Source organism: Anabas testudineus, chromosome 21 (assembly GCF_900324465.2).
Source record: "Anabas testudineus chromosome 21, fAnaTes1.2, whole genome shotgun sequence".
Taxonomy (NCBI): Eukaryota; Metazoa; Chordata; class Actinopteri; order Anabantiformes; family Anabantidae; genus Anabas; species Anabas testudineus.
In genome coordinates, this window is record NC_046629.1 from 21,761,593 (window position 1) to 21,786,971 (window position 25,379).

At 42.0% G+C, this 25,379-nt stretch overlaps 1 protein-coding gene across 10 annotated transcripts in view; it reads left to right on the top strand.

Annotated features, from left to right (window-relative positions):
- The window catches only part of tns1b (tensin 1b), a 133,963-nt gene extending 108,939 nt beyond the window's left edge, over nt 1-25,024 (top strand). For 7 of the 10 annotated variants that reach the window (XM_026377157.1, XM_026377158.1, XM_026377163.1 and 4 more), the window contains 16 exons: nt 5,728-7,242; nt 10,931-11,124; nt 11,220-11,358; nt 14,208-14,303; nt 16,228-16,408; nt 16,513-17,555; nt 18,028-18,114; nt 19,135-19,263; nt 19,510-19,602; nt 20,404-20,481; nt 20,888-20,956; nt 21,137-21,163; nt 21,510-21,678; nt 22,170-22,238; nt 22,347-22,376; nt 22,495-25,024. In XM_026377157.1, the coding sequence (XP_026232942.1) occupies nt 5,728-7,242; nt 10,931-11,124; nt 11,220-11,358; nt 14,208-14,303; nt 16,228-16,408; nt 16,513-17,555; nt 18,028-18,114; nt 19,135-19,263; nt 19,510-19,602; nt 20,404-20,481; nt 20,888-20,956; nt 21,137-21,163; nt 21,510-21,678; nt 22,170-22,238; nt 22,347-22,376; nt 22,495-22,633 (4,058 nt within the window). In that variant the 3' untranslated portion in view covers nt 22,634-25,024. The remainder of the gene's footprint in view (nt 1-5,727; nt 7,243-10,930; nt 11,125-11,219; nt 11,359-14,207; nt 14,304-16,227; nt 16,409-16,512; nt 17,556-18,027; nt 18,115-19,134; nt 19,264-19,509; nt 19,603-20,403; nt 20,482-20,887; nt 20,957-21,136; nt 21,164-21,509; nt 21,679-22,169; nt 22,239-22,346; nt 22,377-22,494) is intronic. The other 3 variants (XM_026377166.1, XM_026377161.1, XM_026377162.1) reach the window with 2 other exon arrangements.
- Nucleotides 25,025-25,379: the final 355 nt, after the last annotated feature.

Sequence of the window (25,379 nt, forward strand, 5' to 3'; positions counted from 1 at the left end):
TTGGGGGTGCTGTCCATTCCTTCAGTGTTATTTTAAAAAGTCCAATATTGGCACCAGCTCTCTTTGTAATGACAGCTTCAAAAATACAGCATTGTACAAACTATTAGAGAATAAAGAAAACTGGCCAAGCCTTTTTTTTATATTGCACCTTCACCCTCCACATTCAGGATTCCTTCAGGGCATGTGGTGGTACAATTTCGAACCACTGTGCACATTTAGCCCCTAATAAATGTACCATTTACTTGGTCATGTGTTCCTACCAGACAAACCTGGGAAGGGAGGAGGCGGGTGAAGGATCATGCCCTTGTCAATGAACTAGTTCAGGACCTCTCCATGGATGGGCTTTGGTTATAAAGAGAGCAATGATCTCTAGGAGTGTTAGGTCATTCAAGTCATCTTTAGGTTCTTGTTGGCAGGTGCATAGAAGGGACTGGCGATACCATACATAGACATATAAAACAACTGGTTAATCCAACTTGGGGAAAAATGGAAGAAATATACTTTCAATACAAAAACGTTAGAAAAAGTTGGACCACTACTGTCTGATATGCCGAATTATTATTATTATTATCTCAAAAATCTCCAAAAATGTCATTTAGACTCAGGGCTAATATCAGGAAGTATGAGGTTAGAAACAAGACCAGTTTCTGTCTGAAGCATTTACTAGTGTGGTAATCAGAACAGGACCTGACAAGAGTTGGTTTGAGAAAGATCTGTATACATAACTATTAAGACTTCAGGCAAAATGATGTGGTTGTGTCTTCGTAGTCTCACTAGACCAGACCTGGCAACCATAAAAGCTTCTCTTCACCACTAGAACTACATAGCTACAGTACAGTCAGCTCATCAGACAATATCCTAATTTAGCTCTCAAGATTTTCCCTTTACATCCCTGCTCTATCAATGGTTGACGACTTTCCTGAGATACAGCCTCATCCAGAGTGAAACATGATGCTCTGCATGAATTGGCGTTATACAAAATAAATTGAATTGAATTGAATATATCAGTAATATAGTTAGTATATCTGACCAATAGTGGCTACAGGTGGCTGTGGCAGATTATGATTTACGATGCTATGAAAGTTTATATCTCTATATATCTATATCTGAGAGTGAACAGAGCATCTCATTTCGATGTTGATCAATACTTGTCTTCTGCCTGTTCCAAAACAGCCTCCATTACCTTGTACTTTGTTTTGCCAATCCCAGCAAGTTTGCACTCACACACATTGATCCACAGTAAGCTTAAATGTATTTTTAATGAGTTGCAGAGCTATTGTTCATCAATCTATTATGAGTTTCTGTACTTACCTTTGACTAAGCATTTTGGGGCTATGGATGTTAACTATAGCTAAACTGTATTTAAGTGTGCTGTGCTGTTTCTCCACTTAGGTGTCAAGAAAACCCACCAGACTTCACAGTTAGATGTGTTAGATGATCATTTAACTGATTATTACAGTTATATTGTAGTAAGTTTGAAATACATATTATGTAGAAAGTCAGGTTTTGTCAGGTTGGCTTCATGAGTTTTCTGTTGGTTCTTCATTCATCAGCCTCTACTGATCCTCACAGGCCAGCTCAGAAGATGTAATCGGTTCTTGAGTAGATCATTTACAAGGCTGAAGTATTGCTGTAATAGCTGTTCTTAATCTCTCACGTACAGTAAAACCATGCTTTGTTTGCAAATCAATAGCTCAGCCATTAACTTTTACCAAATATGGCAACAGGCTATAATTACATATTGTTACACTATTACATACAGATTCTGAAGCTCTGTATTCTCCTGAGCTTCTAAAATGTAAATACACTTAGAGCTTTATTTTTGTCTGGCTATTAGTGGTTGTAGCAGTTAATGCCTGAGGGAATGTTCTCAGAAGGTTTTATCATTGGTTTTTATTAATGTCACACTTGTGGCCAGTAGACATGCGGACACACACCCACAAGAACAGAGCAGCACATGGTGTTACATGTTTGTCCATGTAAGCTACAGGGGAAACATGCTATTTCCGCAGGGGAATCTATTGCTACAGAGGTCAAGGCTCAAAGTTCAGAGATTAAGAGGTCACATAGTTGCACCATCTGGCCCACAGAACCTCAAAATATCTGGCAACATCTTTGATCCACAACACTTAGACTGATGTTGTAGAGGTTTGTCTTTGCAATATTTCTTTTTTACCTGACTGTCTTTGGGCTGCACCACAGTGCAGTTCACAGTCTTGTCTGTTGCTGCTTTCTTAAGCATTTAGTGTTAGCATTATTCACACCTCTCTAATAAAAATAATAATAATTGTAAGGTACCATTTGGTTATTCCACTATGATGAGATCCACACTGCACCTGTGGTTGTACATTTAGGGCTGTGCGGTCAGAACTACAAACATTGTCCTCTGACTAATGTGCTTAGCATCAGAGTGTAAGTATTTACCTCCTGGAGAGCATATAAAATGCATCAACAAGAACACACACACTGCAACATACCACTGTGTGTGTTACAAATACACATGCCCTTTCTTATCACATGAAGGAATGCCATCAAAGGTTATTTGTGGAGGCTTACATATCTCCATTTCAACCAAATGAAAACAGCAGCAGTCATACCACCACACACAGAAGCAGCCTCAACATAAATAGTCTGCTTTCTGTAATAAAGTCTCACAAGTGTAAAGTGACAGATTAGATTTCCTGTAGTACAAATGGAGATTCTGTGGATCATCAGTCACGTTGTCTCTAAAGTGAAGACATGAGCTAGTTAAAGAGGGCAGACTAAACTGGTCTATCATCTGATGTGAGAGTGGGACAGTTCACAGCTGGGATCATCGCAGCCATCATCATCACCCGCTCCCTGAAAGAGTAGAGCGAGAGGCCAGGGAAATGATGTGAGGGTAGAAAGGGAGAAGATAAGAAAGAGCTGAGACAGGGAAAAGCAGAGAGTTGGTTTGATTCTGTGAGTCAAATGAGGGAAAACACTATCACATTGTGATGCATTATCATTCAACATCCAATGAGCTGATTTCAATGTCGTTGGCCAAAGTCACACTTTATTGTTACTGGCCAGAATGGTGAATGTGCTTGTTGTCAATTGTTCTGGATTGCTGGTGTGCAATGGTAAAGTGACTGTGCTGCATGCAAACTTACACAAATCAATAGGTGATATGACCTGAAGCACATGCTGAAAAACTCAAATACTGTGGTAAAAAGCTTGTGTTCTGTGTGTGTGTGTGCCTTTAAGTTAAGTAAACCATCCTTCCATTGCAGTGGATCACTTCTGTAAATTATGTACATTTGTCTAACATGTTAAGTCCTTACAAGTGCATGTCAGACAGTAAGTATTATACTCTATTTTTTTACCCAGTAAACTTCTCTGTTTTCTCCATCTGCCTGCAGCAGGGTGGAGCTTTCGTTGCGTCCCAGCTTGAACAGAGCTAGTTAAAAGGACTGTTGTTGGACAAAGTAGCTCTTTCCATTACGAGTGTTTTCGACACTAGTCGGTCTAAAGGAGGGGCATCTTTGTGTTTATGTGAGCATGGAGAGGGATTACATCCGTGAAGCTCAGTGTATGTAGTAATATGTGCTTTTCAGTATTATTTTTCGTCAGTACTTTTAAACAGACTTATTGGAAAACAGGGTCTGTCGATTTAAGCTTTTTTCAGTGCAATAATGGCTGTCTACTGCAGAAGTGGGTGTGTGCAGGAGTCTAATGTAATGGGACTGATGTCATTCTATCGAACTCTGGATTCCAGTGGCCCCTTACCCCCCGCCCCCCTACCTCCTACATACACTGCCAAACAGGCTGTTGTGATAGACTTCCCACACATGCACACACAGCGGGGGCAGCCTTTATACTAGTGTGCGCCACTGAGCAGGGGCAGTGGCAGCAGCAGCTCTCCTCATCTGGTCAGAAGGCAAGCTGTTGATGAGGAGGAGGAGAAGGAAGGATAGCCAAAAGCAACTCCCCCAACTCCTGCCGAATCCCTTATTGTCCCACCCCGGGGGCTCGGATGCAGGGCTTTTCCCAGCTTACTTTGGGACCATACTGTCGTCCACTGCTCACACAGGTAGGAGAGCCTCCTCCTGTGGAGGTGTTTCTGCCATTTCCTTAAACAACGCTTTGACTTAATTTGAGACTTGACTTGTTGAAGTGTTTTAACTGAAACACTTGACTTGAAATCAGCTGAGCCGTTTGACATCTTGATTGTGTGAGTCACATTTGGCTACAGTGCAGGTGATTATAAAGGTACTGAAATAGAGAAAGTGAGGGGAGCTTCTCTTTCACGACTTATGTCTATGTTTATCAGTGTGACTGTGATTCATTAAAAGTGTGTGTGCTTGGTTATGTAAACGGGAACATGTGCAAAAGCAGTTTATGAAGCCATGTAAGTGTGTAATGATGACTTTATTTGGAGCCTCCTGTTTTGGTAGCTCACTTTCACTCACCTTAAGGTTGTATTGGGATAGACCTCAGGTATTGACACTAAATACAGTGTGCAAATGACAGATAACTAGACTAGTTTCACTGTGCTTGACCAGACGTGACCAGATTTGTTTCTACCAGCACACTGACAGTGCAGCAGCTACAGTGCGCCATTCCTCTGCGAAGGAGACTTTGCAGTACCCAGCTTGTGCACCGCCCACCAAGCTCAATTACAGAGGACCATATTCAGTAAAGCTGAGATGGAGACATCAGTAAGTTACAGACGGACAGACTCCTTCTTTGTGCTCCGTTCTTTTCTGAACAATCTGATTTGGTTACCAGGACACACTTCAGTGGGTTACAAGGTTTCTTGGGAACAAGGGAAGACAATTAGTTGATAAAGTATAGTTTTTCTCTTCTCCCTCCTGAACGAAATTAATAGGTATCAAGTAAATTATATATATATGTTTAAGTACACATCTACTACATCTTAGTTAGTTGTAAAGGGCATAGGAGCTTGTGTGTGTTTGTGTGTGTATCTTTCAACCTTGTCACTCTCAGTATGTTGAACTTTTGTTTTGACTTGGGTTTGAGAGGCCTGAAAAGCCTTCAGGCCCTCCTTACACAGTGAGGCTGATTTTCCAGTGATGACTAAATCCTTCTGATTAGGGGACCCTACTTCCTCTTTACTAGACGTGAGTGTGGCTGTGTGTGAATGTACAGTGTGTGTGTGTGTGTATATGCATGTGGAGTTGTGTTCAGTGAATATAGCAGCTTCCATCCGAGTTTATGAGCTAACAAATCAGAAGATTAAGTCTGTGATGTCCATTCATCCATCCATCCATTTTCCGCATCAGCGTATCCTGTTCACAGTTGTGGGGACCTCAAGCAATTGAAAATCAACAGCTGATTCATCTTCTATTATGCTGGATTTGCTCAGGTGGCACGATTATTCTTAATGGTCTGAGAAAAGTGCAAGGCAGGCTCCTGTGATTTCATCGTTTTTTCCACAGTGCATGCCACAGACGCTGCTCATTTCCTGAAGCTGGCAAAATAGATGGACATGAGCCAGTGTTTAATTTAACTGCAGCTATTTTAACCTTGCACACAATCTCCCAATACCCTTTACTCCTTACGTTTTGATCCTAAATTACTTAATATTTAGTGCTTATATTCAGAACAATTATTTCTTGAATAACCAAACAACTGTGCCTCAATGACTACTTGGGTAAATGAAAATGAATGGTTGTTGATTGTGGTATTTGGCTAAATCTGAGACTAATTAACCTCTTTCATATGTTTTTGCTTATTGTTTAGAAGTCATCCATACCCAAGGACCCCTGGATGGCAGCCTCTATGCCAAAGTCCGCAAAAAGGAGTCTGTTGACGGAACACTGACTGCAAACGGCCTTCCACCCACTGCTGTTGAACATGCACTACCTGCAGTGGATCATGCCTTATCAGTGAGTAGCGACTCAGGAAACTCTACTGCCTCTATCAAAACTGACCGAACTGATGAAGCAGCAGCAGTCCCTCAGACTTCCGCAGTGAGCCAGACACACATTCCTGTGGGTGACGAGCCAACCTCAGTTCATCACTGCGCCCCACCTGCACAACAACAAATCAGTCCCCAAGAGAAACAGGAGCTGGAGCAGCTGCTGAGTGGCTTGGAGGGGCCACTGCACCAACAGGGCTACCTGTCTACCCCGACATCTGCTGCTGGGAGGATGCTCCACCTGGTGCCTGCACAGGTCCATGTCAATGGACACAACAGCATTGACCGTGAAACTGATATTTTAGATGATGAGCTGCCTACCAGTCAAGAGGGCAACAGTGTGGACAGCCTAGGAACATTCTCCTCCACAGATGGCCGGGCTACACCAGCTGATCTCTACTACCAGTCTGAGTCACTTACCAATGGCCAGGACCATGTACCGTATCTGGAGCGCAATGTCCCAGAAAAACCTCTGGAAACCATCCAGCCACACGTTGCCACATCCAACAAACCTGTCTCTTTGACACAAAGTGATTCCATCCCATCTTCGGGGAGTTACATAGCTACACAGAACGGCAATCTGTACCGCTCTCAGTCATTTGGTTCAGAGCCAAAGTCTATGCCCCAAGCTCCCACTCGCACTACCAGTAGCAGAGATGCCGTCCAGCGTGGACTCAACGTTTGGCAGCAGTTTGGTGTACCTGAGGAGCCTGTAACCGAAGGCCTCACTTTTAGTCCACCTCCTTCTGTAGCAGTGATTCCCAGTCACCACAGCCTCCCGCAGTTCCCTCATCGCCACAGCGCCTCCCAACAAGAGATTGAGAAATCTATTGAAACCCTTAATCTCCTCATGTTGGACCTGGAACCAGGTCATTCATTGGTGTCAAAATCCCAAAGTGCTCCACTGCAGGAAAAGAGCCTTGTAGTGACCACACAGCCCTCCTTCTCTCAGAGCCAAACCCGGCCTTCCTATCAGGACGATGCTGCAATTCATGCCCACTTTTCTGGACCCATGTCCAACCTGGCCAGCCACTCATCACCAGCTCAGATATCACCTGGGAAGTCTAGTACACCAGAACCTGGGCCTGTGCAGGGATCTCTGAGTTACACCTCTGACTTAGCTGAAAATAGTCGTCCCTCAGAAGCCTCTCCTACTGTAGCTGGACAGATACAGCTCAAGTCCATCAACAACTACCCTCCAAGCACACTGTCTAAGTCTGTAGAGATCTCTGAGCCCCAGAGAAGCCCTAGTGCTGCATCAGCATCGCCCCAGCAAAGAGACAGTGAACCCGATGAAGTCTTCAATGTTGAAGGTCTGGTGGCCCAAAGAGTGGCTGGTAAGAACTATTCACATTCTATTTCATCCTGATTCCTAGCTCCATTTGTGACCTCAATACATTCAAACAACCTGTTATTCAGTGTTGGGTTGTATCTTCAAAAGGCATTTATATGACAATTTTGATCGCTTGTGATAAATTATATTGTTAAAATCCACAGACTAGACTTCATAATTCTCAGGAAACTATACAAATCTATTATGAATTCACAAAAATTGGTTTTCAGCTCATTCATTCAACAATTGTGTTAGAAACACACAGTAGCAGACTGCTGAGGTCACAGCTATGGTTACCGCTAAGTTAAGTATTGTCTATGTATTGCTGAAGTAGTATTCATTGTTTCAGTTGTGTGTAATCTTTGTTTTTGCAGTAGTAATAAGCAAATGCAGGACTCACGAGGAAGAATAATAGTGATGTCATCATCCATGCACTCACACACAGTTTTGCCCCTTCCTAATCTTATTTTCTGAATGTCACCTCATTAATGCCCATCACTCAGGGTCAAACAGGAAGTGTTTTGACCAGTCCAATATGTTGACTGTCCTTGGATAAGCACATCAACCTGCATAAAGCAAGGAATGGAAGAAAGTCAATGGTGTGAGAGTTAATACCTTGCTTAACAAACAGCAGAAAATGTTTTTCTAGAATCAACAATACAGTTCACTTCACTTTACTGCCATTTTTATATAGAGTTAGTGTTCATTGTACGCAATAGGAAATGCTAGTTAAACACCATCAGGAGCTGAAAATATACAATATTGTATGTGTGAAGTAAGCAGGACCCATGTGTGATTGATTTCTACTTCCTGTTTGCAGACAGTAAAAACGAAATTGTGTTACTTACGGTCTTTAATTTGGCATTCGAAGGTCAGTGTACTCATCAGCGCTGAAAGTCAGTTAGCTAAAATGTCAGTTGCCTCCTTACCTTCTTGTCTTCACTTTTTCTTGTCATAGGCAAAACCTTGTCTCCTGTCTTGTTTTCTTTTGAGTTTTATCATCATCATTCATCTCTCTCTCATCGTTCATCTTTTTACCCAGAGTACTCGGCTCGTGTCCAAAGTGTCATCCCCAGCATGACCTCTTCTCAGTCTGAGCACCGTCGTTCTCACTCCCTTTCGGGTTGGTCCTCCCATCCTGTCTGAGGGAACACTTATTTCTGCTCCTTCTTTTGTGTTCCTTCAACCCAAGTTCAAGTCTGTATCTGTTTTGCTTTTTTGGGTGTGGTGGTTTGTGGTTTGCATTTATTTCTTATTTCTTACTTTTAATAATCGACTGCCCTGTCTACAGCTGCTCACTGTGTCGCTTTGTTTCACTTCCTCTTTCTTCATTTCGTACATGACATATTCTTTTCTGTCATCTCTGGGTTTGCATAGCAGCATCAAACTAACCACCTAATAATGCAGTTTTCTAACTCAAGGTAAGGAAATTACCCCAACGTTGGCATAGGGAAAAGAACCTAAATTGGGTAATGTTAAAGTTTCACAAGAACAAGACTGGGGAAGCACAAAGGAGGCTCTGTCCTCTGCCAGGAGAGTGCATGTCACAAGATCCGTTTTGCCAAACTTGGAGAACAATACAGAGGCCAGGATACACTGGCCTCATTCAAGGCTGCTTTTTTCACTTGCACTATTTTAAAGATTTACAAAGCCAGACATAAGACACCAAATCTAGGAGAGACCACAGTCCTAGTTGGAAACACCACTAAAGCCGTACATGTCCACTGAGAGACAGCCACTACAATGCAGACAGGATTGTTCTGTGTGGTGCCCTAGACTGTCAGGAGCGCGTCTGACCTCTTTACCACAGACAGCAAGATCACTTTTAGTGATGCAACAGAGTGTCAGTGGTAAATGTTACAGAGTAGAACTTGGATTGAGAAGATAATACTGTATAAAGCTCTAATGACATCAGCAGACAACCACGCTCTTTTATTCAAGGTCCAACAGGCGTTTCAATAAGCAATGTAAGTTTTTAAAACACATTAGAAATTGACTCTGAAATCTTGACCTTTCCAGCATCATAATCCCCTAACTCTTACCTTAGATAAACTCAGATGCAGATGTGCACATATGGAGAATGTGTTTTTTCTCCATTAAAAAGAAAAAACAAAAGAAACCCATAGGATCACTTATCAAGTTAATGTTTTTGGAATTAACCCCATGCTTATTCCATGATAACACTTTTTTTGAAATAGCCGAGAAATGGGAGAAGAGAGAAAGAGGGAAAAAACCCAGTCCTGGGGATCTCCAGCTATCCCAGCTGGAATCCATTAGTTGTCACCAGGGCAACAGTGTAGTGTTTGACAGTGCTCTGCTGTACAGTGCTGCACCGCGGGTACATCTGGTTCTCCATTTCCAGGCTTGGTGCGATAGTGGGTGTGTTTCTCTTTGGGGGGTGTTGACTGCATGCTTTTCAAAGCTGTCAGTTCTAAGATTTTTTAACCAACACCCTGCCAACAACTATTTGAAGCTGGAGATAAATAAAGCGTCCAAAACAGATGGCACTTGTTTGTCACTGATTTCTTTATATTGTTAAAAAGGGATTTGAAGGAGGAAATATTTTAGAACACCTCAGATTTTTTCTTTTTGTTGCAATGACAGCTAACTGCATTCCTAACTGTTTAAATGTTCTAATTCTCACAGCTGTTATCACTAACGTCTCACTGCTGATCTTTCCCCATGATTTGCTCCCCTGCTTCAAAGTGAAGTTGACTGAAGGGGATTGAATATATGAATATTTTTCACTTTTTCCATAGCAGTCGTAGAGTGTGTATAAGTGTATTTTTCCCATTTATGGAAATTTGGCAGCTTCAAACTGTCAAAAGCCTTTATTCATATTTTTTATGTCACTATCCACGTGTAAAAATGCAGATAGTGGGAAAAGAGACATGAGAAAAGAGAAAGAAAAGAAAACAATTTGAAACAAAAAGAAAGCAGCAATGCGGAAAGTCACAAGGTAAAGTGCTGCAGCTCAAACAACAGCACTTTTTCCCCACTTGTTTGTTAAAACTATTGTTTCCCCTTCTTTCTCCCGTAAACCTTCATCTTGTTCCAAATCACAGGGTAGCCGCTGACAAGTCCCTGACAGTCTTTGCTGTTTTGGCCAGCGCTTCATGCTTTGTTACTTCGATTTGCCAGTTAGTGGCATCACATACAGTATTAGCTTAAAACTCTTTACTCAAATCCAGTTTTTTTTATACTGCCAGCTTTCTCTCTCTCTCTCTCTCTGGCTCCCCCAGTTCACAGCAGATTATCTAAAATGAGCTTACTGGCTGCTTTGAGGTTTATCCAGAACTGGCCATATTGACACAATGGATAACTAACGTTCAGTTTACACCAGTGGATCAGAAAGTCTTGATGATTTGCTACAAGGTAGTTGGATATAAATGTTTCAACTAATGCTAGGGGGGATGAGTATTATTGTATGTAACGTACTGTATTTCCAAGGACCTGTTTTTATGAAATGTAACAGTGTGTTTCAAGGTTTGAAGAGCCACAGCCTGCAGCAGATGCTTTGCAGTATTTTAATATATGAAATGCACATCACAGCTCATGCAGCAAACCTTCACAATGGCTGGCAACTATTAACATCTGATGACCATGATGGAATAACTGGAGGACAGCAGTGTAATAGAGCAGCAGTGACCATCCCTTGCTGAATTTTCACACTGATTTATGCATCATCGTAGGTGTACAAGCCCGTGCAGTGTCGTTAGATGAGCCTGCAACGGTGCCGCGACGTCGTATCACCAGTGAGGGGCAATATCAGAACAGTCCCGATGACGTTTCCTCTCCTGATGTACCACTTCGTTCCCCCATTCGCTGTGTTTCTCCAGAGTTTGTCAACGCCATAGCGATGAACCCCGGAGGGCGGCCTAAGGAGGTAGCAAGGATATACCTTTGGAACAATGTTTTCATACTTTTTCTTTCCCTTACTGACATATGTTTGTGTTTTCATCCCAATCTTTTCCACTCCAGAGAAACATGCACAGCTACCGGGAGGCCTTTGAGGAGATGGAGGGAGGCCCAATCAGCCCTACACCCACAGTTGGTGGTGAGGTGTTTCCCCAAACCCCTGCCTTCCCCATCTCGCCGCAAACCCCTTACTTCAACCTGTGTAAGTTCCCCCTCCGGCTGACAGAGGGCACTGTGGACCTCAGGCCTAGCTAGCTATTCTAGAAGAATCAGTGCTTTTCATCCTTACTGAAGGTTGTGTTTGACTACAGAGACTTATTCTTATCCTTGATGTTACATTTGTGTCCTACCTCAAGTTCATTTATTTATTCATAGACACAAATGTCAAAGATTGACAAATTATTCCAGACGCAAAGACATTTTCTTCTCTCTTTTTTTTAGTTAACTGTCAAAAATGTTAGCCTGGGCTTTTGAAATGCAGTCCAGACATTTCTGGTAGTAGGGGGCATATATAAAAATGTAAAAATTTGGTAATACACAGACAAAACTTGTTGCAAGTATTAATATCACATATATTATGTATATATACATACATATATACTTCTAGAATTTGTCAATACATTAAATGAACTGTCAAGATAATACCTTTACTTAGAACTCAGAACTGTGTATAAATTTATGACATGTTAAAAACTCAAGGTACTTTATCTCAACTTGCAGTAATTTCCATTTCAGGTAGCGAAAAAAAATGCCCCAACAATGACCTCATCCATTTTTCATTCAGATTATAAATGCGCTGCATTTGCAATATCCAGTGTATGAGGAGGAGGAGGTTTTAGCATTCTGTCCTTGTTGTTGGCTCATTAAAATGCCTGCGTGGCCACGTCTCGTGAAAGACTGAATCCCTCTTTTCACACAAGAATGTCTGGAGTCATCATTCAGGAGATACAGAATCAGAAAAAAAGGGAAAGAGAGGCCAAGTCGCTCTGGGATAATCCAGCCAGCTGCTTGATCATGTCTGAGTGACTGTTCCAATATGTCCAACCAACACAAGAAATACAGACAAACCAACAGCCTTTAACACAGTTTAGGACAAGTATAAGAACACATATCTCCTCTCCTTACCTCCATAACCTCTCTCTCAGTTTCATGTCAAGCATTGGGCAACGTGTCTTTTGCCAACTCTACCAATTACCTCACCCAGTCTTCTTGCCTATCTCCCACAGGGCACACCCATAAAAGTTAGTCATAAAAACACAAAACCCATATTTTTAACACTTACTCTGTGGCATAACTTCCCTCCTTCCCCGTCATGTGGGAACATTACATACACAGTGACATGAAAAAGAAACATTTTCTTAGATAAACAAAGTAAATGTTTTTGAGAGATAAAGAGAAATGCTTTTGAATCCCTACACCAGGCTTTTTTTTAAGGTCCTAATGAACAACAAACTCAGATTATCTGTTTCTCAGCTGAGCACACAAAATGTAGTTATTAGGTGTCAGTTAACCGAGTACAGTTGTGCAGTTACTGGCAAAACCTGTTGAACATGCATGTTAGCTGAGTGATTCGTGCACATGATATTATGAGAGTGTTCTCACATCACATTACCTAAAGTGTCCACTTATCCTGCCTCATGTACATAAACCACTCGTGATTATAAGACACGTCTAGGATGCAAGTACAAAGAATTGATTTGGATTCTTTGGTAAGTGGAGGATGCACGTCTCTCTACCGGAGTTCCACTGTCCCACAGTGTCAGCCATATTGATCCCCATCCCCAAATCCCAGTTTCTTGTCCCAAGTGAGCTTTAACTCACTTATCACAACCCTGCACCGCTTTGGCATGAGAGTCACATGAGAGCAGCACCAGCAAAACAAAGTATAAACAACCTGGAGGTCTTTTGCTGATTAAATAAATAGAGCATGTGGAGCCAAATCAAGGAATAACATGCACGTGCATTAAATTAACTGCAACACGTGCAGAAACAAAAAAGACATACAGTACAAATCCATATGCAAAAAGCACACAAACACACATTAATTGAGAACTCCTGCACTTTCAGCAGCTGCTGCTCCCTTTGTTCCTGTTGTCATCTGTGTTTGGGTTCTTGTTGCTGCCTTGTTTGACCGCAACCAGCATCCTGCCTGCCCTCCCCCGGCAGTCCTAATTACCCAACCATTTATGTTGTTTTGTTTGTTTGTTTTTTTACATCCATATGATTATTTGTGTTTACGCTGGAGGGGGATAAAAGGAGTGGTAGGAACTGTAATGGCAGACAGGTTGGAAGACAGAAAAGTCATCTAGAATAAGATTACAAGTAAGATGTTACTGCTCTTGTGGTGATATACCCTACTCCTTGTCTTTCCCTCCAGTGTGACATTAGCAGAGACTGTGTCAAAGATTTCATGGATGGTTCGAGTTTGGTGGCACCATATTCTTTACATTACATTACAGCATTACTACACCACTGAAGAATGTAAAACTAAAATTATCTGTGGTGTCTGTACAATATGGTTCACATATAAAAGCACAAATGAGAAATACAAACATTATTCTCAAATTCTTGGGAACACAAGTACCTGTATATTATCTTCCCCTATGTGTTCTTAATGAGTTCAGTTTGACCCAGTTCTGCTTTGATATCAACATCTGCTTTGACACACCTTACTCTGCTAAAAGGGAGAGCGAGGTGGGGTCAAGGCCAAAAGATTTGTCGCATTTGCATGTTTTTTCCCTCCATCAGAGCATGAGGCTTGGGCACACCCCTCTGAACAGGATGTTCACGTGTTGTTCCATAATAATGTCTAGCTTTGACAGCCGTTTACCTGTGATTATAGAGGCCGAAGGCCAAATTTAAACTGCATATATTGTCCCTAAAAAATAGCAGCCCATGTGGCTAATAAATCACCTCTGGTGAGCTTTTCTAATTATGTATTTAATTTTACTCCAGAAGATGATAAATGACTGTTAGAGCCTGACAACAGGTAGCAGCTGTCAAGGAGGCTGTGATAATGCCGTGTGGTAATAACTGTCCCTTTGGCTTTAGGTCGGTCCCCTCCTGGTCTGGCCAAGACTCCATTGTCAGCCCTGGGTCTGAAGCCCCACAACCCAGCAGAAATCCTCCTGAATCAAACTGGCTCAGGTTGGTTGATACACTAACTTAAAAATATGGACATGGTGCACTAACTAAATCCATGATATTATTTTCTGTGGTAAAATGTGTGTTTACATCAGCAATGTTTGTAATATCCACATATTTTTTAAAGTATGAAAAGTGGAGAAACCTAAAACATGTACTGTACATGGTCAACAACCACAGATTTGAATTGCCCCATTCTCTCTCTAACATTCCCAATGAATTGAAGTCCTTTGACATGCAACACCTAAATCTATATATATATATAAAAAGAAGTGTAGCACAGAGATACCTTTCTAGCTGCATTCCTGTCCCTTCACATTCTTCTCTCTGGATTATTTCCAATGATGCTCCACAGATGATGAGAGCAGTGAGGGTGAAGAAGGTAAGAATGCTACTGATATGTCATAGGTCATTAGCAATCATCAAGTCTGTAATCTTCTCCACCCCATTTGTCCACATACTCTATACAGTGCCTTGCAAAAGTGCTCATACCTCTTGAACCTTTCCACATTTTGTCACATCAAAACAACAAATTGAAATGTATTTTATTAGATTTTCATGTGATAGACCAACACAAAGTGGCACATATTTGTGCAGTGGATGGAAAATTATAAATGTTATTCAGCCCCCTTTTCTCTGGAACCTAAAATCCAATACAACCAATTGCCTCCAGAGGTCACCTAATTAGTAAACAGTCTACCAGTGGGTAATTTGATCTTAATTTAAATACAGCTGTTCTGTGAAGCCCTCAGGTTTGTTAGAGAACATTAGTGAACAAACAGCATCGTTAAGTCCAAGGAACATCCAAGAAAGGTCTGGGATAAAGTTGTTAAGTTCAAAGCAGGGTTAGGATTTAAACAAATATCCCAAGCCTTGAACATCTCTTGGAGCGCTGTTCAATCTATCATCAGAAAAGGGAAACAGTATGGCACAACTGAAAACCTAACAAGACATGGCCGTCCATCTAAACTGACTTGCCGGGCAAGGAGAACATTAATCAGAAGAGCAGCCAGAAAGCCCATGACTCTGGAGGAGCTGCAGAAATCCACAGCTCAGCATGCAGAATCTGTCCACAGGACAACCAGTAGTTGTGCACTCCACACACCTGGCTTTTGTAGAAGAGTGGAAATTACTGAAAGAAAAACATAAGAAGTCCTGTTTGCAGTTTACAACAAATTGTATAGGGGACACAGTAAACATGTAGAAGAAGGTGCTCTGGTCAGATTAGTCCAAAATTGAACTTTTTTGGCCTAAATGCAAATAATTTCAAACGAACTCTCACTATAGTAAACCCTGAATACACCATATCCACCATGAAACATGGTAGTGGCAGCGTCATGTTTTGGTGAAGCTGGTCATAGTTGGTGGGAGGTTTCATGGAGCCAAATACAATCTTAACCTGTTAGGATCTGCAAAAGACTAGAGACTGGGGCAGAGGTTCACCCTCCAGCAGGACAACGAACACAAATTTACTGCCAGTTACAATGGAATGGTTTAGATCAAAGCATATTTGTGTATCAGATCTAAATCCAATTGAGAATCTGGCAAGACTTGAGATTTTCTGATCACAGACGCTCTCCATCTTTTTTCGTAGTGTAGAATGAGCAAATCTTTCACTCTATAGATTTGCAAACCTGGTAGATACACATCCTAAACAACACCTGTAATTGCAGCAAAAGGTGGTTTTACAAAGTATTGTCTTAGGGGGGCTGAATAGAAATACACACACAAAGTCACAACCACTCTCATGGTAATATGTAGGATTACTGTTTACAATAAATTCCACAATTGTGACACCTATATTTCATTTTTCTTTTCTGCATTGTATGACCATTATTGGCTACGATTACTCACCCCATGGTGTAATAAACATCACAAATAAGTGTTACATACACACATACTTAACAAACTTTCCTCTCATATGCAGCACCAAGAAGTTATGTTGAGTCAGTGGCGAGGTCAGCAGTAGCAGGTGGAGAGCCACCTACGTCACCTAGGAGTCTTAGCCCACCAGGAGAGACTGCAACCCAGCAGAGAAGTCAGAGTCCCTCCTCCCACACGCTGAACCCACCTTTATCCAGTAGCAGTCCCATTCAGAGCTCACAGGGGTGAGTCAAATACATAGTTTTTCTTTATATGCACAGATAAACTTGTGTTTTAGTTTATTATTTAGGTAACTCTCTGTTTATTAAACTTCTCAATTCTCTTTCAGTGACAACGCCTTAGCAGACAGCAGTGTTAGCACTCCGTCCCAACCCACTACTGATTCAGGCTTCCGTTCCCAGGCTACAGAGAGTGCCTACCCCACTCCCACCCTGTCATATCAAACCGCGAATACTCCCACCTCATCCTACCTGGACTCCAGCTCTCCAGCCCCTTCCTACCTTGGCACTACTACTCCTACACTGTCATACCTGGACCCCAACGCCCTCCTGGGGAGCCACACGTCCTTAGATCCCAGCTTGCCCACCTCACAACCCTCTCAAACAACACTGAGCCATGGAAGTCCTCATGCACGGCACCGAACCAACATCCTCGGTTCCACTCACAGTCCTGTCCTCCAGCATCGCTCGACTACTAATCAGGATGGTTCCACTATGGTCCAGCAAACATCAATAGTTAATGGCTTTGATGTGGGCATGCCAGGTGTCAGCAGCAGTCCCATTCTCAGTCATCGTCTGTCTCAGGGAGCTCAGAGCAGCCCAGTCCTCAGCAGACAGGCCTCTTTGGGACAGCAGTCTGAGCGGAGCCCGGTCCTCAGCAGACAAACATCCCTGGGTCAACCCATTCAGAGCAGCCCCGTACTCAGCCGGCAATCATCGATCACACATCCGCAAGGAAGTCCGGTTTTTGCCCATCACCCATCTGTTTCGCAGGTGTCTCAGAGAAGCCCCAGTCTTGACCGTCACCCAATGCACAGTGGTTACAATACCCCAGATGAGAGACATGGGAACCTGTCAAGACAGAGCAGCTCGTCTGGCTATCAAGGGCCACCGACTCCCTCATTTCCCATCTCGCCAGCAGGTTACCCAGATGGGGGGTCAATGGGAATGGGTGGAGGATTCAGACAGGGTAGCCCAGCCCCTGGTTTCCAGCCCCAGCTTCCAGAGAAGAGGCGCATGTCAAGTGGTGACAGACCAAATGGAGCCCTTTCCTATGGCTCGCTGAACGGAAAGATAATGTCTCCCATGAGTGGAGGAAGCACGCCCAGCTACTTCCACACCCTCTCTGACTTCTCAAAGTTCAATATCCCTGGTAAGGACAACCAGTATCCACTCTTAGATCTAGAAGCTGAGGGCGTAGAATGGCAACAACACATGTTTCAGCCCAATGTGTTATTGCAACTCTAAGATAAAAAGGGGCTCAGCTGCTCTATTTATTTGAACCATAGGAAGCTTTAGGTAAATACACTGTCATATTTGTCTGGGATAAAAGGTCTCCTCACCTGGAATTATTAATTACTTAAAGAAATTGTATAGATGCAGGGCAACCTGTACCTAATTTTAAACTTCCCAGCCCACTCATTTCCTGATTTCGTCCTCATGTTTCTGTCTTTTGACGCCTTCTTAAGGTTTACATTGAACATCTCTGAATATCCTGTCAGATTCACTTTGGCCATATAAATTCTTACATATTTAAGATCCAGCGCTTTTGTGAATCACATGCAGTGGCATGGTCTTTGTCTTTATTCATAACCACTGTGATGTTGTTTTTTTTTGTCATTCAGATGGAAGTCCTGACAGCAGACTGAATGTCAAGTTTGTCCAAGACACAACCAAGTTCTGGTACAAACCAGATATTTCCAGGGATCAAGGTAAGAGCATGACTCAGCAGGCTAAGGGTTGCTAAGCCGATATTTTCGGCAAACCTTATGGTGTTCAATCAGATCGATGTGAGTAACATTTTTGGAAGGTTAGTGGGTACTGGTCTGTTCAGTGTGTTATGTAAAGACCTTTTTGTGTCAAACTCTTTTGTACTATGGAACTGGGTCACCATTGTTAACAGCTGAGTATTCCTATGCAGGATTTAGAATGTGGTTGTCATTGTTATTACACTTTGAAGCTTTTTAAATCTAGGTATTGAATTTCACAAGCCTGGGGACACTCTGACCTAATCCATTTTGATAAATGGTACAATGATACAGTACCCCCATGCAAAACTGAAAATGCATGTAAATACAAATACACACATGTACATAATTGTATACACACAGCCTCTCTGTTCTCGTGCCTTTTGGTTGTGAGGTCACTGGCTATTGGCGCCCCCATCTGCTTTTGCTCATGGTCCATATTGAATTATATCACGTTAAACACAAGCACATGGTCAACTGCAATGACATCAGGCACAAACTCACACACATAGAGTTTATACATAGTGCCATGCACTCCCAGAAGGAAAGCCACACCATATGTAGAGAATTAGGCAACATCTGCATGTGTTGCTCATCTCATCCATCTTTCTTGCTAAAACTGTCACATGTGGCCCATCTGAGGTATTGAACTAAACAGCGAAGTAATGGAACTAAAGCTCTTCTCCTTGAAAAATGAAGTGTCTGGAGCAAAGTGCCGTGTTAGAAGATGTGTTCTTACTGAAATGAAGACTGACAGTAGTCTTTAAACAAACAGGCAGCACTCAGGTCACCTTATTTGAGGTTGTTCTTTACTTTTCAAATCATATCACCCAAATTTAGCTAAGCATGGTATGAAAAAGCAATATTTCACTTATCGTCTTGTCTAGATTTCCAGGACTAAGACATCTGCATGATGTTTCATAAGTAATGTCTGTAATTTAGAATTTAAAAACTTATAGTAAGTGAATACAAATTGTGTTACAGCTATTAGCCTGCTGAGAGAGAGGGAGCCTGGAGCCTTTGTTATTCGGGACAGTCACTCATTCAGAGGGGCTTATGGCTTGGCTATGAAGGTGGCCTCTCCCCCGCCCTCTGTGCATCAGAACAAGAAAGGTAACGGGCAAGGTGGTGGGTTAGATGATTCAATGTTTTGAAGCAATTACAAATGGAAAAAGTATTTAGTTTGGCTACTCCAGTGTTTATTGTCGCTTCTGTGTTTCCTTGTTTCGGTCTTAGGTCAGGGTGGAGACAGAATTAAAGTTAATATCTTAATGCCAAAGATATGAGGTGATGTCTCCAGGTTAATCTGTTATGCATTACCTAAACTCACCCACCCCCTCTCCCTCTCTTTTGCTACAGGTGACATCACCAATGAGCTGGTGAGGCACTTCCTGATTGAGAGCAGCCCTAAAGGAGTCAAACTGAAGGGTTGTCCCAATGAGCCTTATTTTGGTTAGTCAAAGTTAGAGTCTTCTGCCCTGTCACACGTTTGAAAACACACACAGACACTCATGTAAACTCACAGCTTAGTAGTGTCATAGTGAGTTTGGAGGAAAACTCAATTGTTAGTTCTCCTCTCAGTGTGTCTGCCAGTGCATCTGTGCAAGGTCTGCACCTCTTTCCAAGTTCTGTAACATCTGTAATTATCGTACTGAGTGAAGTGATCTAACTCATGTTCTCCTTACTAATTACACTGCAAAGCTGTATGATGTGATGTGTGTGTTTGTGTGTGTGTGTGTTTGTATGCACACTTGGTACTTCTCCTCTGCCAAATCCAAAATCCAAATCCAAGAGCTGACATTTGCACCCTCATGTTTGTCTTACCTCACCACGTTTCTTCTTCTTGTCCTGTTATCTGCTCATAACTCATTGTTCTTTACCACGTGTGTTCTTTCTGCTTATATTAGTTGTAATGTACAAAAGGTACTAAATTACTACATTACTAACACTTTTTCCTGGCCTTTAAATTCCAGGTTCCTATATGATACATTGTATAATCAGGTACTGGTACAACCAAATCAGTTTTCTGTTCTTATTCCAAAGAAACTGTAGTAGAAGAAGTATAGAAGTTTAGAAATATTCGTACAGTAGTGATATAATGTGTTACAGGCACCACAGTCACACAATTTCCTTAAATGCACTCATGGGGAAAGTAGGTGTGATCTGAAGCAACAGTGGAAATGCAGCAGAACTTCAACAAAGGTGAAAGATAGATGGAGAATTTCTGACGGGGTGTCTCTGTCTGTTTGGCAGGTTGCCTGTCAGCCTTGGTCTACCAACATGCCATTACGCCGCTGGCCCTGCCCTGCAAACTACTCATCCCTGCCACAGGTCTGTGCATCAGTACAACATTTATGTATTTTGTTACTATGCATTATTGCTGATAATGTTTTTGCCAGGCAGTGTTAACATATGCATAGATAAAAGCTCTATTTACACATATTATACAAGATTAGCACGTGCATGCTGTTATCAGTGTCAAAATGTAACTCAGGAGGACCTTGATCGACAAAGTGAGAGTGCAAGCAGTAAAAAGTGAAAACGCTCTCCAGATATATAGAGTTGTATCCACAATTAACGCAATTACAACAATTATTAATTAAAAGTGGCATGAGTTAAGGGTCAGTGAATGAAAATGTGATAACATAATGAAGTGTGAAGTGCAGGTAAATTAAAGCCACAATTCAAGCTGTGACAAAACTGCAACTTCCCCTCTGTCTCTCTCTCTGTTATGCAGATCTCACAGAGGAAGTGCCAGAGGTTGCAACAACAAATCCACTGGCTGAGCGCCTGAAACAAGGAGCAGGTAAAACATCAACTCACTCTCACTCTTACAAGCCCTGTCCTGTTATTCTATCCCACCCTCAGTGTCTGAGATTCACATACAGCCTCTTTAAGACCCTACGGCATAAGTGACAGCATTATTAAAGTGTACTGAATCATCCTGTTCACGTATTCTGACAACATGACGTCCTTGTTATCCCAGTGCAGAGAACCCCTGCTGATTCCCATGGTAAACCTGTGGTCTTTACTTGGAAACTTACATCTGGAATGTGCATCCTATGTTTGTTGTCTGTCTGAATGTGCTCTTACGTGCGCTAATGAAGACAAATTAGGAATGGCCCCGTTTAACAGAATCTCATTACATGTGTCTTTTAACATGTGTAACAGGCAGAATGTTTGATGTGGAATGATTTGGATGGGTTTGTTTCTAAAACTGTACAGCCCCAGCTGTGTTCCAGAAAGCATGCTCTCTAATGAGAAAACAGTCTTGCATGCAACAGGGCGTTTGTGTTTTAATACAATTTCAAGCTTTTTCAATTTTGACAAAATCTTTTATCTGACTGCTCTTTTCCCAGCATGCAATGTGCTCTATATCAACTCGGTAGAGATGGAGTCCCTGACAGGTCCTCAGGCTGTTGCTAAAGCCATATCTGAGACACTGGCTGCTGCTTCCCCGCCTACTGCCACCATTGTGCACTTCAAGGTGTCTTCACAAGGCATCACACTGACTGACAACCAGAGGAAGTAAGTCTGGATGCTGCAAGTCACACTTGACACACTTGACGCCATGAGATGTTTGAAGTATGTCTCCCATGTGGAGATTCAGCTGCAGACGTACAGTATTTGAAGAGAGCTTTGGATGTCTGAACATGTCTTAAGACATAAATCTGATTGTAGATGGCAAGTATCAACATGAGTCACTGCACACAATTGGAGGCAGTAAATAGTGCTAACAAAGGATCAGGGCCTTGTTATTTACTGCAGCATTTCAATCAAGAACTTGTGTTTGTTTTGGGTGGGATGCCAGGATAGATAAAACCTCACAACCCTGCCCCCCGTGTTACAAGTAAAGCCTTATGATACGTAGGCAATTTATCTGTTGCAATAAGTTAGCAACGTTTGAATGAAGGACACAAAGGCACAAAGAAAACAGCAGTGACCAAGCTTCCTGTTAGATGAAAAGCAGAGGAGAACGAGATGCTAGTTGATGCCTATGTCAATTTCCTCTGTTCCAGGCTTTTCTTCCGGCGCCACTACCCTAGTAACACTGTCACGTTCTGCGATATTGACCCTCAGGACAGGAAGTGAGTGCACACACGTCACATACAATAAGTCATTAGTTTGAACCAGCTCAAATGTGAGACCGATGACCAAACCACATTACCACTAAGACTCCTGTCAAATCTTTTCAGGTGGAACAAGCCTGAGGGAGGCACAGCCAAGTGAGTGAACCTTGGGGTTTTTTGGGGCCTTAAGTAACCAGAAAATAGAGGAGATGCATCACTGTAGAGGTTAATTTACACTCTTACTCTGACTAAATGTCTGACTCTGTCTCTTCAGGCTGTTTGGGTTTGTGGCTCGTAAGCAGGGAAGCACAACCGACAACGTCAGCCACCTCTTCGCTGAGATGGACCCCGACCAGCCCGCCAGCGCCATCGTCAACTTCGTCTCCAAGATGATCGTCTCCCAGAAACGATGAACTGTTGACTAAAAAAAAAAAAAAGCCCTTTGGTTCTTCTCTTCTCTGTTTAACCACAGACACTTTCTGTTTTGGACTATTTTGTTTTTGTTTTGTTTTTTTGCGTCACCTTATTTTTTCTGCTCTTTTACATCGAAGCAAATGTGTGTGTGTTCGTGTGTGCGACTGAGCGTGAACAAGTGTGTGTGATGGGTGTGTGTGTGTGTGTGTGTGTGTGCGCACACGGCTCGCATGCATGTGTTTTTCTCCTTGGACGGACTCCAGAATGGACCAGAGGAAGTGCAGGATGGGGCGTGGCTGTGTGTGACTGTTGGACGGGAGGTGATGTGAACCCCCCCGGGCAGGGTACCTCGAGAACAGGAAGAGGGATTGACGTTGTGTGTGCGAATGTTGTTGTTGTTTTTTTAAGCAGCTGTTTCATTTTTGTTTTATTATTCTTAAAGAAGAAGTCAAGTTGTGAAGGTGGACTGTAAATCTATCAGGCTTTTGACTGGTCAACCAAAGATTTTTAAAAACAGTAGTCGGGGTGTGTCTGGTGTGCCACAGTTGGATGGTGGGAAGTATTCCTCTGTAAAAGAAATATGGCTGCTTAATCAAAAATACTGAACTGTTTCTTTTTGTACTGATACTGTAGGTCAATTCTGCACCGTTACCAAGTTGCAAACAGTGTTCCTGGACATTTTTGCAGCTGGTGAGGTCTATGTAAATATTCTAGATTACTTTATGAGTAGGACTGTTCTAGTTGACATCGGTTTTTGTTTTGTTTTGTAATGCAGAGCTTTTAAGAAAAACAACTTAAATATGCAAATAGCCAAACTTTGAAATGAGGTTGTTCTGCAAAACTCCGCCAGCCTGTAAGGAGTGTGGCTTTGACGAGCAGCTAGAGTCCGACTCTGTGGATTCGCTGTGTCGTCACCAGCCGAGTCTCTCGATTGTTTTGTTGAGACGAGGTCCCCCTGTGTGCGACCATCTCTCACGAGCGAAGGGCTGAGAGTTGTTTTGAGAGGGATCTTTATGGAAGAGTGTTGTCCTACTATTCTGCTCCTCAGTTATCTGTGTAGCAAACTTTCTGTCAATAGGAAGCAGCTCTCTGTGTCAGCCGGCCAAAACTGTTAACACCCTACCCAAAAGTAAGCTATACCTATAAATACATATATAGATATATATAAAAACTTCCAAACTGACTTAAGATATTTATTTTTTTTGCTTTGTTGCTATATGTTATCGTGTATACATGTACTATAAAGTGTACATCAAGATTTGTGAGAGTGAGAAGAGAAGATTGCTTTTTATTTTGGCTAAAGTCCAGAGCGTCGACATATATAAGGTGTAAAGTGTGTGCTTTTCAAAGTGTATCACTGTTGTTTTTGAATGTTCTTTTTTTGTCCCACAGCATTTTTTTTTAACATTCTTGCTTCTTTTAGGGGGGAGAGGGAAATGTTTTGTATGAAAGATCGTTGTTACTAAATGTCCAAATTGGAATGATCCTAAAATGACACCAATTAACTTAAACTTGGCTACGAAATAACTTGTTGAATTTCAGCACTTAAATGTTTAAAAAGTATTACCAGTGTGTTCGTGCACAGTCAGAAGATCTGGGTGTAGACGGCACCGTCCCGTGTCATTGTTGCATGTGTGGAGGGAGGTTTGATCCACAGCAGGGTCCTGAGCCCTGGACAGGGGAAATGAGTGGGTAGCTGGCGCCCTCGTGTGGTGCAGGAAGATCATTACAAAGGAACCACTTGGATCCCAACAGTGTTTTAGCTGTTTTAGTTCCATTTGATCACGGAGAATATAAACTAAAAGAACATAAACGTTAATGCTAAAGTTTCTCCAGCAAATGATTATGTCCCAGTCTAAGGTGTATTTAATGCCTGATGCATTAGGATCAGTTGGCAGCATGATGTAAACTAATTAGATGGGGGTTCGTTAGGGGACTTACTCCAAATGAAAAATAAAAATACAGCACTTACTGGGCTTTTATATCTGACTAAAATGTTCCATTATTTATTAGCAGGAGCCTGCATGCTCAAGTCCAGTTGTTGCCTTAACGCTGCAGACTGTACACAGTATATTCAAGTCTTGCTCGAGCAGGCCTTTCAGAAAGCTTTTCCATTTTCATGTGACGACTGTGTCTTGACTCGGCGTGCCAGACAGATGAATCCGTAATTTTGATCATGAAATGTTTGAGGAGAAGAGAGGAGCTGCTCGTCTTTAGCCGTCTATTTGCCAACATGGAAACTCGGTGGCATCTGCTCACTGTGACAGATACGTCTGGACTGTAGAATGTGAGTGAATGAGCTACTATGTGTGTATAGAGCTTTTTCTTTTGGTTTGCTACATTGTATGGCATTTACTAAAAAAAAGACATTAAAAAGCAGTTTAAGTTAACGTGTGTGTGGGCTTGTTTCCTTCAGTACACATGCAGTCTGGCTTTACTCTTACTTGGCAAAGAAAGTGTTTGCTTGGTCTATTAGAATAATTTAGTCAGCTTTAATTAACTGTTCAAAAGCATAAATATGGATTTTGATGGTAAATATTTGATGTACAGTATATTGCTAAATTAATTAGTATAATGTGTGGTAATGATGTAAATACCTTCATTTCATATACATAGCTTAGTTATATTTAATAGCTTCAAATTAACCATTTGGTCACAAATACTACTCGAGCTCTGTAGGAATTAAAGCTATTTTTATTCCACATTTACTGAATGTGAGCTTATAATATCAGGCTGTTATCAGTT